This window comes from Leuciscus leuciscus (assembly GCF_965113295.1).
Source record: "Leuciscus leuciscus genome assembly, chromosome: 18".
In the NCBI taxonomy this organism is placed as follows: domain Eukaryota; kingdom Metazoa; phylum Chordata; class Actinopteri; order Cypriniformes; family Leuciscidae; genus Leuciscus; species Leuciscus leuciscus.
Window position 1 is genome coordinate 6,777,722 of NC_138742.1, and position 16,186 is coordinate 6,793,907.

The 16,186-nt window shown below is 40.3% G+C and overlaps 2 protein-coding genes and 1 long non-coding RNA gene across 3 annotated transcripts in view; 1 reads left to right on the top strand and 2 right to left on the bottom strand.

Annotated features, from left to right (window-relative positions):
• LOC309480930 (uncharacterized protein) overlaps nt 1-1,209 on the bottom strand; it is a 232,148-nt gene extending 230,939 nt beyond the window's left edge. The window contains exon 1 of the mRNA XM_082145676.1: nt 1,177-1,209. Coding sequence (XP_082001802.1) covers nt 1,177-1,181 — 5 coding nt within the window. The 5' untranslated portion in view covers nt 1,182-1,209. The remainder of the gene's footprint in view (nt 1-1,176) is intronic.
• A 3,468-nt stretch (nt 1,210-4,677) lies between these two features.
• LOC309480229 (cytochrome P450 2C15-like) lies at nt 4,678-14,653 on the bottom strand (the record flags this gene model as incomplete). The annotated part of the gene is made up of 11 exons (XM_082144639.1): nt 4,678-5,703; nt 7,079-8,279; nt 8,360-8,501; nt 9,160-9,347; nt 9,440-9,578; nt 11,489-11,665; nt 11,796-11,956; nt 12,589-12,699; nt 13,105-13,260; nt 13,929-14,393; nt 14,503-14,653. 10 exons carry the CDS (start codon nt 14,651-14,653, stop codon nt 8,104-8,106), a joined length of 1,866 nt encoding a protein of 621 aa, XP_082000765.1. The 3' UTR covers nt 4,678-5,703; nt 7,079-8,103.
• Nucleotides 5,713-16,186, top strand: part of LOC309481028 — a 192,335-nt gene continuing 181,861 nt past the window's right edge. The window contains exon 1 of the long non-coding RNA XR_014199855.1: nt 5,713-5,763. This is a non-coding gene — a long non-coding RNA (uncharacterized lncRNA). The remainder of the gene's footprint in view (nt 5,764-16,186) is intronic.

A 16,186-nucleotide genomic window follows, 5' to 3' on the forward strand; every position in this document is an offset into this window, starting at 1 on the left:
AAAACAAACCTCATTGGTTCTTGCCGAAGCTCAAACGTGCTGCGTAACACAAGAATGAACCTCATTGGTTCTTGCCGAAGCTCAAACGTGCTGCGTAACACGAGAATGAACCTCATTGGTTCTTGCAGAAGAAACGTGCTGCGTAACACGAGAATGAACCTCATTGGTTATTGCAGAAGCTCAAACGTGCTGTGTAACACAAGAATGAACCCCATTGGTTCTTACGTAAACTCAAACGTGCTGCGTAACACGAGAATGAACCTCATTGGTTCTTGGAGAAGAAACGTGCTGCGTAACATGAGAATGCACCTCATTGGTTCTTGCTGAAGCTCAAATGTGCTGCGTAACATGAGAATGAACCTCATTGGTTTTTGCGTAAGCTCAAACGTGCTGTGTAACACAAGAATGAACCCTATTGGTTCTTGCGTAAGCTCAAACGTGCTGTGTAACACAAGAATGAACCTCATTGGTTCTTGCGTAAGCTCAAACATGCTGTGTAACACAAGAATGAACCCTATTGGTTCTTGCGGAAGCTCAAACGTGCTGTGTAACACGAGAATGAACCTCATTGGTTTTTGCGTAAGCTCAAACGTGCTGTGTAACACAAGAATGAACCCTATTGGTTCTTGCGGAAGCTCAAACGTGCTGCGTAACACGAGAATTAACCTCATTGGTTCTTGCGTAAGCTCAAACATGCTGTGTAACACAAGAATGAACCGCATTGGTTCTTGCTGAAGCTCAAATGTGCTGCGTAACACAAGAATGAACCTCATTGGTTCTTGCAGTAGTTCAAATGTGCTGCGTAACACGATAATGAACCTCATTGGTTCTTGCGTAAGCTCAAACATGCTGTGTAACACAAGAATAAACCTCATTGGTTCTCACGTAAACTAAAACGTGCTGCGTAACACGAGAATGAACCCCATTGGTTCTTGCGTAAGCTCAAACGTGCTGCGTAACACAAGAATGAACTCCATTGGTTCTTGCATAAGCTCAAACGTGCTGCGTAACACAAGAATGAACCCCATTGGTTCTTGCGTAAGCTCAAACGTGCTGTGTAACACAAGAATGAACCTCATTGGTTCTTGCAGTAGTTCAAATGTGCTGCGTAACACGATAATGAACCTCATTGGTTCTTGCGTAAGCTCAAACGTGCTGTTTAACACAAGAATGAACCTCATTGGTTCTTGCAGAAGTTCAAATGTGCTGCGTAACACGATAATGAACCTCATTGGTTCTTGCGTAAGCTCAAACATGCTGTGTAACACAAGAATAAACCTCATTGGTTCTCACGTAAACTAAAACGTGCTGCGTAACACGAGAATGAACCCCATTGGTTCTTGCGTAAGCTCAAACGTGCTGCGTAACACAAGAATGAACTCCATTGGTTCTTGCATAAGCTCAAACGTGCTGCGTAACACAAGAATGAACCCCATTGGTTCTTGCGTAAGCTCAAACGTGCTGTGTAACACGAGAATGAACCCCATTGTTTCTTGCGTAAGCTCAAACGTGCTGCGTAACACGAGAATGAACCTCATTGGTTCTTGCGTAAGCTCAAACGTGCTGCGTAACACGAGAATGAACCCCATTGGTTCTTGCTGAAGCTTAAACGTGCTGCGTAACACAAGAATGAACTCCATTGGTTCTTGCGTAAGCTCAAACGTGCTGCGTAACACGAGAATGAACCTCATTGGTTCTTGCGTAAGCTCAAACGTGCTGCGTAACACGAGAATGAACCTCATTGGTTCTTGCGTAAGCTCAAACGTGCTGCGTAACACAAGAATGAACCTTATTGGTTCCTGCGTAAGCTCAAACGTGCTGCGTAACACAAGAATGAACCCCATTGGTTCCTGCGTAAGCTCAAACGTGCTGCGTAACACGAGAATGAACCTCATTGGTTCTTGTGTAAGCTCAAACGTGCTGCGTAACACAAGAATGAACCTCATTGGTTCTTGCGGAAGCTCAAACGTGCTGCGTAACATGAGAATGAACTTCATTGGTTCTTGCGGAAGCTCAAACGTGCTGCGTAACATGAGAATGAACTTCATTGGTTCTTGCGGAAGCTCAAACGTGCTGCGTAACACAAGAATGAACCTCATTGGTTCTTGTGTAAGCTCAAACGTGCTGCGTAACACGAGAATGAACCTCATTGGTTCTTGCTGAAGCTCAAACGTGCTGCGTAACACGAGAATGAACCTCATTGGTTCTTGCGGAAGCTCAAACGTGCTGCATAACACAAGAATGAATCTTATTGGTTCTTGCTGAAGCTCAAACGTGCTGCGTAACACGAGAATGAACCTCATTGGTTCTTGCGGAAGCTCAAACGTGCTGCATAACACAAGAATGAATCTCATTGGTTCTTGCTGAAGCTCAAACGTGTTGTGTAACACGAGAATGAACCTCATTGGTTCTTGCTGAAGCTCAAAAGTGCTACATAACACGAGAATTAATCTCATTGGTTCTTGCCGAAGCTCAAACGTGTTGTGTTACACGAGAATGAACACAATTGGTTCTTGCTAAAGCTCAAACGTGCTGTGTAACACGAGAATTAACCTCATTGGTTCTTCAAGTGACCATGTTTGAGCTTCTGTTTACCACAGCTGATGTGAGTTGATAAATGTTTAAATGTGAATAAAAGCCTAAATTCAATCTGTTCATCATATAAAAACTGAGTCTCTTCAGAAATGTTTTACTAAACCACTACATTTATATGGATTAGTTTTACGATCTCTAAGTTTTTGTACGTTTTTGAAGCGTCAATGTGGTAGTTGCGTAGACTGTCAATGGAGGATCAGAAAGCTCTCAGATTTCATCAAAAAGATCTTCATTTGTGTTCAGAAGATGAACGAAAGATGAACAGGTTTAAGGCCCATTTAAGTCTTCAAGGCCCGTTCAGTCTGATAATTATAGCGATAAATATATAGTTCTAAAAATCGCTCTAAACATAAAAGAATAGCATAGTCCACACCTCAACTATAACAGCACAGAGGAACGATATCATTGGAATCACTTTCCGAATGATTTTTTTCCAGTTGATGAATAATAAAAACAATGACAGCCAATCAGAATCCATCCTGCTTTAAAGGGTTCGAGCATTTAAAGCGGCAGACGACAAAACTCTGTGTGCAGAACGATATCGTCCACTGGTGTGGACGCTAATAAAGTTATCGTTAGTTAATTTTACAGTTATCGTTCTTGGTGTGAACGGGCCTTTACACTGCATGAATGATTTTTAAGAGCCACTTCTATCTGGCCGGCCCTGACCAATTGCATAGTTTTATTTTCATTTATTTTATCTTTATTACTAGTAAAGTCGTCAGGTTGCCCTGCCCTCGTCATAAGAGAAGAGAAGAGGGGAAGTTATTATTTTGATTAAAGATTATGAAGGCACATTCATTTATATAAAATAATGATGTGCACGGATAAATCATTTATAATAAATACTGCAATCTTCCATAAAAGGTTTGCTATTGGTGGATCTCATGTGATTGACAGGTTGCCCTGCCCTCGTCATCAGAGAAGAGAAGAGATGTCTCTACAAGAGGGAGGGGAAGTTATTTTGATTAAAGATTATGAACGCACATTCATTTAAATAAAAAAAATGATGTGCACGGATAAATCATTTATAATAAATACTGCAATCTTCCATAAAAATAAGAATAGTCAATTTCATGGTGACTTTAATGTCCAACATACTTGAGCTTCTCTAGTTGACAGGATCTGGATGCTTCAGTAGATCAGACAGCCGAGATTGAGGTGATTGTAGCTCAGATCCAGCTCTCTGAAGTGTGAAGGGTTTGATCTCAGAGCTGAACTTTCTTCTTCAGGTCGGCTACCATACGGATAACATACACACGTTGAAGTTGATATTATCTGTGACATCAGAGCTGATAACATACAAGTTTTATATCTTTTAATACCCGGAATGAGATGAAGAACATTTTTTGCTGCAGGGTTAACACTTAAAAAGATTGCATGCAATGTCTGCTTCTTTTAAGCAGTCGGTTTACTAAAGGAATTATGGGAATGAGGCAACAGTGCAACCATACCCAAAAAAGTGAGTAGTTTCTAGCTGGTCATGTGATCTTGACATTGCTCCATGTAAGATAATGCTTTTTTGGCCACTGATATGATTTATAACTTAGCTGCTAAAGCAGCCCGTTTTGAAATACTTGGATATACTTGGGAATGCATTAAAATGTAGCAATGTTTTTATTATTATCATTATTTGTGATTTCTTTTATCTCTGCATAATGAAATGTTTAACTGTGCATTTATTTTTGCAAGGACAGAAAATAAGTGGGTAATACTTTAGTTTTAAGGTATAACATTGTATGGGAGCTACAGTAAAGGAACTGAAACTGGTGACATTTTTGAAAATATTAAAATAAATGAACAGTTTTCAAATCATTTTTTACAGGCCTGATCCCCCCACCCCTCCCCCCTTTTCTAGAGGCAAACCTAGAAAAATAACAATAAAAGAAAAAATGAAGATGCACTGTTAAGAGATTTCGAAAAATGTACTCATTTAAATAAGAGGACAGATGATGCATGTTTGACCTTCAGAAACAAACTTGCACTTGTATATTTTGGCCTGTAGAGGGCAGTACGTACTTTCTATACATGCGACTTAGATCATGAATTATTAAACCTAAAATGTAATATCATCAATGATCTGACCTGGTTTTCTATTTGTATATATTTGAAGCCTTTAATGCATTCCATAAAAAAAAACACATGAATTATGCATGTAAAAAAAAAAAAAAAAAAAAACATGCTGGGAGATGGGGCATCCTTGTTAGCGTGCCCGCCTCCCATGCAGGTGTTGTGCCGAATTTCGACCCCCTGTCAAATTATTACCCCCTCGAGAGATAAAAGAGAGATAAAACAAAAAGACAAGTCGACAGAGCGGTTATCTCCCTTGCAACCCATGAACCAGTGTCAAAATGATTTCTACCTGATGATCTCGGATGAATTATATACATTTAAAGACATTAAAATCAAGTCAAGTCACCTTTATTTATATAGCGCTTTTTACAATACAGATTGTTTCAAAGCAGATTTACAGTGATAACAGGAAAATAATGCAACAAAGTCTGTTTCGGCTGTACAGCAGATCTAGAAGAACATAGTGTCGTAATCCAGCTTTAGTAAGTTCAGTGATGGTTCATTTTTGTTGTATAAAAGTTATTCATTTAGTTCCTTTATCTTTACAGCCACTCGGGAGAAAACAATGATGTCATCGTCCAGCTCATTTGTATAATAAAAAAAACAAAAACATTTGTATAATAAAAAGGAAGTGTACTGTAAGTCTTTTATTGGTATGATTAACCAAGCCCTACAATTTCATCAAATAACCCATATTATAAAGACACTTCATATTGAATGGCATTAGATGATTTGTTGACGAATGGTAACCCATACTCGGAATTTGTCCTCTGTATTAAACCCGTCCAAGTTAGTGCACACACATTAGTAGCAGTGAGTTATTGTAAAAGGTGTTTTAATGCATATTTTGCCGTTCTGACCAGCAGGGTCACCATCGTGTGGCGTTTCGAGCTCTTTAAAACAGTGAATCATTTTGTAAAGCAATTGGTTCAATTGATTCAATGTTTGATCATGGTTGGAGCAAAACTCTGCAGGAAAGTGGATCTCGAGGGCCAGAGTAGCCTAGCCCCGTCTTAACCACTTTTTTCGCCTGACCTCCAGTGGCGTATCCAGGACATTTTTACTGGGGTGGCCAAGATGGGACACAAAACTAGAGTGGGGTGGCCATATATACTATAAAGTAATGTTATGTAAACCTTTAAACTCTTATATGTAAGGTGGGAGGAGTTGGATCTAGATTAGAGGAAATAGAGGATTTTAATAATAGTAACAAAGTGCAAACTTTATTTTTAAATAATGGTACTATTTCATAAAATGTAAGATATAGTCACAGGCCTATTTAGGAAATGTGTTTACTATAGTCTGTTATTAATTGCCATAGTGGGGGATATTATTTACTCAATTAACTTGGCCATTAACTTGTCCGAAAATGCATTTGTGTTTATCTGCAAAAAGGTTCACATACACTAGATTGCAGCCTAGGCTACTGTTAATGTAGATATAATGTTAGTGGTTTGTTTTTAAAGTCTACATTAGAGACCTGCGCAGGACGGATTTCTCACTTAATAATTCCTAAAAAGCTGACATCTCAGTTCATCGCCATCTCACAAATCTCTGTTATTATCAATGAAACTGGCTGCATAATTAATCTTTCATATTATCTACACTTTGTTTGATATAATAGATGATTTGCCAGTATGCAGAATTCAGCACTGAACAAAAAGTCCATTTTGAGCGGTGAGGGGATTCTATCTTAAATGCATCTGATTGGCCATTGCGTTCAAGAAATCAACACATATGTCTGTGATTGGTTACATTGTTCAACGCTGCAAACATGTTATAAATAGAGACTCTGGCCTGTAAATAGTTTCTATTTTGTTTTAGTTGTTCTTGTTGCTTTTGTGCAACAGATGAATGACAATTTATTCGTTTTTATTTGTTCAATTTATAGATCATTCTATTTTGCGGGAGTCCCGACTCCCGCGAATCGACACACGAGTGCATTACCGCCCGCGCCCGCACTCGGCCATCAGATCTATATTCCCGTGCCGCACTCTGTTGCGTTGGGTCCCGACCATACCTCTCAATCGACTGATTCCAGCGTTTTTATCGTTGTTGTATTGTTGCAACTGTGTGACGTCCTCTTGTTTCACGGACCAGCAGCAGCAGGTGCACCGTGCAGCGCGCGTGCTCTTATCTCATGGGTCATCTGACCTGCATGGCCAAACGTCCGCTGAGCAGAAATCAGCTCTCACAGTCTCAGTACGACCGTTACTGTGTTAGTTAAAAATGTGAAACTGGCCCTAAATCAGTTGATCAGCTGTCATCACTGATTGACAACATTTCTCGTTTCTTGTGTTGACGAACTTGACCTACCTATCAGATCTGGGGTGGCCGCAGGGGTGGCCAATGAGCTTTCAGGGGTGGCACCGGCCACCCCAGGCCACCCCCTAGAATCGCCATTGCTGACCTCACATTGAATTAGTGCACTCTACATCACCCGAAGAACTTTCCACTCCCACGGCTGGATGCTAATTTGCCCTGTTAAGTAAGTGTGGCCCTTAATGTCTCAAATTGATATGATTAAGAATTACATCCATGATGTCTAATTAATATTACATTAACTTTAACATATGTAAGCCATATTTAAACTCATAGTCAAGTTCCCATTTTCAGAGATTTTCACGTACCATGTCAGAAAATACACCTAACTGTAAATCAGGTCTCTCTGTGGGGTCTGTATCTGAAAAATTATATTAAACTCTCTACCTCATCCTGATCAAGCCAGTTATGCATTTTTATGGTGTTTGTTCATCACCTGAGACTTCTGCTTTTTGTCAGAAGTTACAGGGTGAAAATCACTATTACTTGTCAACTGAACTAAATCAATGATCATGATTCTGGGCCTAAATTAGTTAGCACCAATTAAAGTACCATTCAAAAGTTTGGGATCAGCAAGATTTTTTTTTTTTACTTTTATAAAATACTTTTATTCAGCAAATTATTGATCAAACATGACAACTGATCAAATAAGACATTTATAATGTAGATTTCTATTTCAAATAAATGCTGTTATTTTGAACATTCTATTAATCAAAGAATCCTGAAAACAAAACAAAAAATTATCACCAAGTAATGATGGTGTAATGATACTGAAAATTCAGCTTTGCATCAATAAAGTACATTTTAAAATATATTTAAATACAAAACAGTTATTTTAAATTGTAATAATAGTTCACAATATTATTGTTTTTACTGTATTTGATCAAATAAATGTACCCTTGGTGAACGGAAGAGACTTCTTCAAAAACATTTTAAAAATCTTACCGACCCAAAACTTTTGAACGGTATAATCGGGCAGGTCTGAGTACTGAACTATCGTATCAAGTTTGTTGTCTCTGCATTTTGATGCCCAGAATCCATGTAATGAACACTGGTGCTTTAAGGAACAGAACTGCTTTAAGGAAGCTGATTTTTAAATGATTAAAATCTACACTATCGAGGCACTGCACATATCTGGAAGGGTTCAGGACCAGACGAGACGCTTATAGATCCTTTCAGACTCAGCGTTTGTCCCTCCAGAGGCAGGAAGGTAAAACGCTGCATCAGAGACGTGAAGAAGAGGAAGAGCTCCATACGAGCGAGCTGCTCACCTGGACACATCCTCTTACCTGGAAATCATGGTCTGGATCAGTAAATATGCTCATAAACTGAGTAAAGATGACGATAGAGCTGTATGGACATAACCTACCAATTGAAAAAGGGATGAAAGTGTCTTTTTTCAAAAACATGCCATTTTCATCCAGAAAGTGCGAAGGGTTGAATTCATTCGGAGTGCTGTACTCATTCTTGTCCTGTAGGATTGTCTTTAGCAACGGCAGCACCATCACACCCTGTCATGACAAAACATATAGACTTGAGTGAATGATAGATTCATTACAGAGGACCTATTATGCCTTTTTACAAAGTCTTGATTTTGTTTTTGGGCTCAACTAAATAGGTTTTCATGCTTGCATGTTCAAACAGGTTATTTTCCTCAAATTTGATGTTTTTGCAGCTCCTCTCTTCCCAGTCTGTCAGTAACGCTCTGTTTAGTTCCTGTCTCTATGAAGCCCCTCCATCTCAAAAGCTCAAAGTGTTCTGATTGGTCAGCTGGACCAGTGTGTTGTGATTGGTCAAGCACTTCGAGAGTGTTTGGGAAATGTCCCGCCCCTTACCCTAAACACGAGTTTCAATATACTACTAACTAACTCAACCAGGCCCCGCCCCTATATTTTGCGTATGCCTTGGGTGGGAATTATTTAAATGAGGAATATTGTGATGTGTTTGTTCTCGGAAGAAAACTCAAGGCTACAATGGAGGCGTTTCAGGGAGTTCAGAAACAGTGTTACTGATATTGAAAATAACTCCCTTTGGAAGAACTTTGTGCTTTTGAACTTGCATAACAGGAAAAGTTGAACATGCATAATAGGAATTTTCTCAAGCTGCACATAACTGACCTTGTTTAATCACACAAATGCTGTATGGTACATAACATAAAAATGCACTGACCTTCGGGATGAGTCGTCCTCCCACTGTTGTGTCCTTGTTGGCCACTCTGGGAGGCGTAAAGGTGATAATGTTCGCGAACCTCTGAATTTCATGGATCACAGCGTAGGTGTACGGCAGATTTGTTCGGTCATCCATTTGTAGTTGACGTGTCTGTCCAATCACTTGATCGATCTCAGACTGGACTTTCTCTGAGAGAAAACAGTCAACTAAGAACATGCTGAAAGTACCTTTTGAGGACAAGCAACAGGAAGTCACTTTTGTTGATTGACTGACATCCCACCTTGCACATCTGGATGCTTGACCATGAAGAGTAAAGCCCATCTGAGGGTAGTAGAGGTGGTCTCTGTTCCGGCTCCAAACAGATCCACTACACAGTACATCAGGTTCTTCTCTGTGAACTCTGCCTCACTGTCCTTACACTGGGAATGATGGAACACAAAAAACCTTCCCATATGGCATAAAGTATATATTTTCAGAAACTACAATACGTAGGTAGGTAAGGTGAGAGAGAGAGAGAGAGAGAGAGAGAGAGAGAGAGAGAGAGAGAGAGAGAGAAACCTATTTATATTTAATAACTTAGTAGCAGAAGGAATGAAGGAATTTTTAAATCTACACCTTGGTATTCTTAATCTCCTTACCAATGGCAACATTTCAAACTCACAGTTCAGGGTGTGTGTTGTATCATGTAGAATCTTATATGCCTCCCTCAGCATAGATTTTCCGTGCAAAGTCTGGAGATAAAAAGGTTCTATTCTGCCCATGATCTTCATTGCAGTTTGAATAAGACATCCAAACATATATATAATACATATTTTTAAAATTTATATATTTAATAATATATATAGTATATATAGTATATATATATATATATATATATATATATATATATGTGTGTGTGTGTGTGTGTGTGTGTGTGTAAATCAACAGTATATATATATATATATATATATATATATATATACTGTTGGCGTATACGACAGCGTGTTCCAGGCCCTGCCAATATCCAGCAACTTCGCACAGCCATTGAAGAGGAGTGGACCAACATTCCACAGGCCACAATCAACAACCTGATCAACTCTATGTGAAGGAGATGTGTTGCACTGCGTGAGGCAAATGGTGGTCACACCAGATACTGACTGGTTTTCGGAAGTTGAGACTAATCGCTAAAATTAAGCCCTTTGTAACACGGAAGGACCTGGAAAAGGTAATTCATGCTTTTATTTTTTCAAGATTGGACTATGGTGTTCAACACAAAAGTCTAAATAGATTACAGTTGGTCCAAAATGCGGCCGCAAGACTCCTGACAGGCACTCGGAAAAATGAGCATATTACCCCTGTATTAAGAGAACTACATTGGCTGCCGGTTTCCTACAGGATTAATTTTAAGATACTTTTATTTGTTTTTAAAGCACTAAATAGCAATGCTCCAACCTATATAGCTGATCTGATCCAGGTGAAGAAACCAAATAGAGTATTGCGCTCCGAGTCATTAAATCTCTTGGTAGTCCCGCGGATGTACCGGAAAATGAGAGGAGACCGCTCCTTTGCGGCCGCTGCTCCCAGGCTATGGAATAGCTTACCTCTTTATATCCGGCAATGTTCATCTCTTAGAGAGTTTAAACTACATTTAAAAGCATATTTTTTCATATTGGCATTTGATCATTCATGAGTGCTGTGTTAGTAGTGTAACGGGTTACTATTAATGCTGCATTGAATTTGAGGTTTTATTCTGTGATTGTTTGAGGCAATGTTATAGAATTTGAATGTGATTTTATGATTCTTTTATTTTTTCCTATGTACAGCACTGTGGTCAACTTTTGTTGTATTAATATGTGCTTTATAAATAAATTGAACATTGAACGAGAACGGGTCAGCGGTTGCGACCACCTTGCTTTTTTCTCATCAGTGTGAAAGAGCCCCCATCACAAAATGCCGTTTTGGAGAATTTTATGTCTCTGCATTCAAAGAGATAGGAGCTGCACTTGTATGCCCAAGAGGCGTTTCAAATATGGCCGCCGAGTGAAATGACTTGTCTTAAAGGGACTTTGGCTCTACGTGTGCACAATTCAATTGGAAGGTTCATATTCGAAATAAATTGGTGGCATTTAAGCTCCAGCACTTATTCCACTAAGAAAATTTGGAACTGGCAACAAGTGGTTAAGGTTTGACTAGTTAGCACGATCCAATAAGCTGTAAGATACTGTAACTACACGATATCTGTAGGGCAGACATGAAAATTCATAAAGGAGGTGATAATGCATGTTCCAATTCCTAATAAAGCCCTCTTAAAGGAATATAAATACACCAGAGCATCTTAGGACGACACTACCTTCTCAATTTCATCCAGATAACAGTCAATGTAGTCTCTGGGGTTGGCCGGGTCTCTCTCCTCCTTGTGTTTTCTGAATTCCTCCTGCAGGAAGGGCTGAAGTTTAGACATGCTGGTGAATGCCGTCTGGTGTTGTCCTGGCAGCAACGACATGAGGGTGGGAAACTGATTATATAACTGTAAAGAGACAAATAAAGGACCACATTTTTGTTGAAGTTGTTAACACTTGTCAATAAAGCCAATTTCTTTTTTCTTTTTAGATTGTTAGCCTTGTTTATGGCATTGTGATAGCAGGGTGAACTCGTACCCGACCCCAGTTTGAGATGGGAAGCTGTAACATGTCATCCACATACTTCTGCATCAGATGAAACTGATGATCATCATACTCAAACCTGTGACCAAACACCAACCCGCTGATTATATTAGCCACGGCACTGGTCACAAGATGCTGAGGGTCAAAGGGCAAACCTAGAAACACAACAACCAAATTAAAGAGCAACGTTATTAGATTTAAGAACAGAAAACCTGAAAAACAAACAAACATCTCCTAAAAAATATATTTTCCTTTCTCAAATATATAGTGGCATCCAAACTTCTGAGAACACTAATGTTTCCATCCACATGCTGAATGCCACACATTTGCTCACAAATTTACACTAGACCTGTACAATAGTATTTTTTTCCTTAATTTATATCTAATTTATTATTATTCAAATATTATTTATGTATTATTTATGATAATTACATATTTATGATTACTACATTTTTATTAGTCTCAGAATTTTGGATCTCACATTTAAATAAAAAGAGAAAATTATGGAAAGATGTGGTTTCCCAGATGTTTGACCTTCAAAAAGACACTTGTACTTGCAGATAGTGGCCTCAAGAGGATAGTATGTACACACAGCCCTTAACTATATGATTATGACATTGAACAAGATTTAATTCCCTGGTAATATTACATTTTCAGAAAAAAAAAAAAAAAAAAGGTGCATTTATTCTGTTTACATATATTCTTGAGTTTTTTTACATGAATGACAGCAAATCTTGCTAGTGAATAGAATAAAATGGTGTCTGGCAATAAAATGATGCTCACTGACCTTGTTCAGTCTGTACAGAGTCACAGAGACAGCGACACTCCTGCAGGATGAAGTTTTCTAGAGTTTTCTTCCCCACTCCAAAGTATTTTAGTGTTGCCAGAGAAATAAACGCTGACAAAAAAATGTCAGCCTTAAAAAATAAAAATCCTTAAAAAATTTTTTAAAGAGTCCATATTTTAGCAAGCCTGGTTCAGCTGCTCACCCTAGGTTAAGCTGATTGGGAAGCTTTTCATGCACAATTTGAACTGTCTGAAACTAGTCAGAGGACTGCAAAGCTCTTGAATTGGATATGTGTCTAACAGAGGACGCTCTGAGGCAGCTAGGAGGGTTTATGTGAGTCCTGGCAAATGATATTGAAAATTTGACACGGCAAGCATATGCCCACATGCCACTGTCAGTTCATGGGATGCGAGAGACCAATTCATCCAGGCCCTTACCCCCTGTGGAGCTCCATAGGCACCCACCTAAGCATTGATGCCAGTCTGCCACATGTACATGTTTTCCCCACTCCCTTACCCCACACCTCAGCTGACATCTTCCCCGGGGTGGCCAGCCACACAGTTCCCTTCAGAGCCAGTCTCGAGCCTCTCCAGGAGGTTTGGGCAGGAGAACGCTGTTCTATTTCTGCCTCTCGAGGAGGGGGAGGGGTTGGTTGCTTTGAAGGAGTTGTGCCTGAAGAATTGTGAGGGCTTGGATGAGAGTCAATGGGGGCAATTTTGGGATTTGTTGGTTAATTTCCAACAATGTTTCGCATTGTGACTGGGGATGACATGCCCATTAGGCTGCGGCCCCAAAGGCTCCATTTTGCCCGTCAGGACGCTGCTGATAATGCCTTGTACATGCAGCGAGCAGGGATTATTGAGCCGTCTGAGAGCGAGTGGGCCGAACCGGTGGTCATGGTGCCTTGGGGGGGATTTGCAAATGGAGATTTGCATTGACAGTAGGTGTGTTAATGAGGTCACCAGGAAGGTAACTGGGTCGTCATGGTTAACTTCCCTGGACCTGCGCACTGGCTATTGGCAGGTACCACTTGCTACCAATGCCAGGCCAAAAACTGCTTTTTGTACAAGTAGGGGGCAATAGCAGTTCAGGGGGCTCTGCAATGCACCGCCTACTTTTGCCAGGTTAATGGACAGGGTGTTATTGGGAATTCCGCGGTCAGAGTGGCTGGTGTGGGGATTGGCACGATGGAAGAGAAGGTGCAGGCGGTGAGCAACTGGCCCACTCCAGATACCAGTGGTGCCTCTGTGGTTTGTAAACATGGCGATACACCGGCGTGTTTGACGGTGGGGATAATAGGAGTAGAGGACTAGAGGCGGCTGCAAGATAAAGATGTGGACCTACAGCCAGTAATCCATTGGGTCCAAACTCAGCAGCGACCTCTGTGTGAGGAAGTGGCCCTTCAGTTATTGTCAGTTGATCACAAGCCGGATTGCAGCTCACGCTCTTCCACTTATTGACTGGGAATGAGACGGACACTTCGTTTCCACATGGTCTCCTGCCTTCATCCTGGATGAGCGTCTGGACTCCATGATCATGGCATGACGTCAGGTCTCTGCAGGGGTTGTGCTGACAAACTGGCTTGAAGCAGCCGTACACCTGCTGTCCACACACTCCACTGCACTTCCAGTCATCCTGGAGGACCACAGCCTTACGACCACAGCTCGTCTCACAGCTGCAAGAGTTCCTGCCAACAGCAGCGCAGCTCTTCACTTCACTGCAGTCGGCCTGGAGTTTAACGGCTGGGAAACGGCCCACCTGGCAACAGTTGCTGATGTCTGACTGATCACAGGACATAGTGTGAGCTGAAACCATTGAGAGGAGAGATTGATCAATAGCAAGAAAACACAATCTGAAGGCAATGGTTATCATTTAAAAATGAAATAGAAGTAAAGAGTTGAGTTCAATACTTACATGTGTTCAGTCTTGAGTTATTGCTCTCGGAGTAAGTCTCTTCTCTCGCTCTGATGTTTTTCTCCTGATCAGCCCGGTATATATTCAGCTCTTCATCTCCACCCCGTCCACAGCTCAGAGCCGAAGAGTGTGAAGAATTTCTCCGTCTCATGCATTGGGAGGGAGAGTTTAGTGTTTATGATGAGTCTCACTTAATTAATTTTAAGTACAGCATTAGTGCAATCTTTACAGCGTTACATATTTAATAAACAGCACGTGTGGAATCTCCATGTTACGCAATAGTAAAAAAAAGTTTGGCAGGAGCATTTATTCTCAAATTATGTTTTCATACTACATGCACTATGTAGAAAAAAACCCTCTTATTTATGAATACGAGGATAGAATGTAGTCATTCTGTTATGTTGGATTCACACAATTCATAAGGCCCCCATTTACACCTTGAATTAAGATGTGTTTTGGTCGATTGTGTTCAAACAGCCACAAAATACCGATTACTCTCCACATTTTTATCTAATGCGTGAACATTATGAGAAGTGCGCTAGCCAAACAGGATTTAAACTTTGTTGACTGAAGATTCAAGTTTGGTTTGAAGATGAGAAATGTACCAAGCACAATGTTCTCTCACCTTTCCTGATTTCGAACACTCATTGCTGTTCTCCGTATGTTTTCCTGTCGTCTCCGGTCGTGTTCATATGTAAATAGCTTGAGATTATTTTGTCCATCAGATCGAAAGATCTGGAAAAGCCCAAACATTTGCCCGCCCATAGACCCTCCTCTTGAAGAAATCAGGACAGAAGTGTTTGAAAGTGGACAAAAGAGACGGATTAAAACACCAGGTGTAAACGGGTTTGTGTCTCCCTCGTCTACTTGTGATCCGATCGACTAAAACACATCTTAATACCAGCTGTAAACAGGGCCTTAGAGACATCAAATCAAGATATTAGTTGGTGAATTAGTCTGATTAATTTTGTAAGGTCAACTGAGGTATATTTTTACTTTTTTTTAAACCTTTTCCATTATCACTGAAATGACTAGTGAAACAATCTTTTTCTCATATGTTGCACTGTAAAAATGCACTAATACTGTATTTAAGTTTAAATAATTATATTTAATTCTAAACACTTAACCCGCCCTTTCATGAAACATTGAATTCTTCAGCTCTGAGCTGTGGCTGGGGTGGAGATGAAGATGTGGATATATATACCGGGTCGCTTGTGAGAGAAAAACAACAGTGAGTTGCTTCCAGTGACACTGAAAACACAGACACAGGTCATTATTCAAATACAATCAGGAAAAAAGACTCAACACATGTAAGTATTAAACTTAAGATAATCATGCCGTTCAAAAAGCTGATTGTGTGTTTTCTTGCTATTCATCAATCTCTCCTCTCAATGGTTTCAGCTCACACTATGTCCTGTGATCAGTCAGACATCAACAACTGTTGCCAGGTGGGCCGTTTCCCAGCCGTTAAACTCCAGGCCGACTGCAGTGAAGTGAAGAGCTGCGCTGCTGTTGGCAGGAACTCTTGCAGCTGTGAGACGAGCTGTGGTCGTAAGGCTGTGGTCCTCCAGGATGACTGGAAGTGCAGTGGAGTGTGTGGACAGCAGGTGTACGGCTGCTTCAAGCCAGTTTGTCAGCACAACCCCTGCAGAGACCTGACGTCATGCCATGATCATGGAGTCCA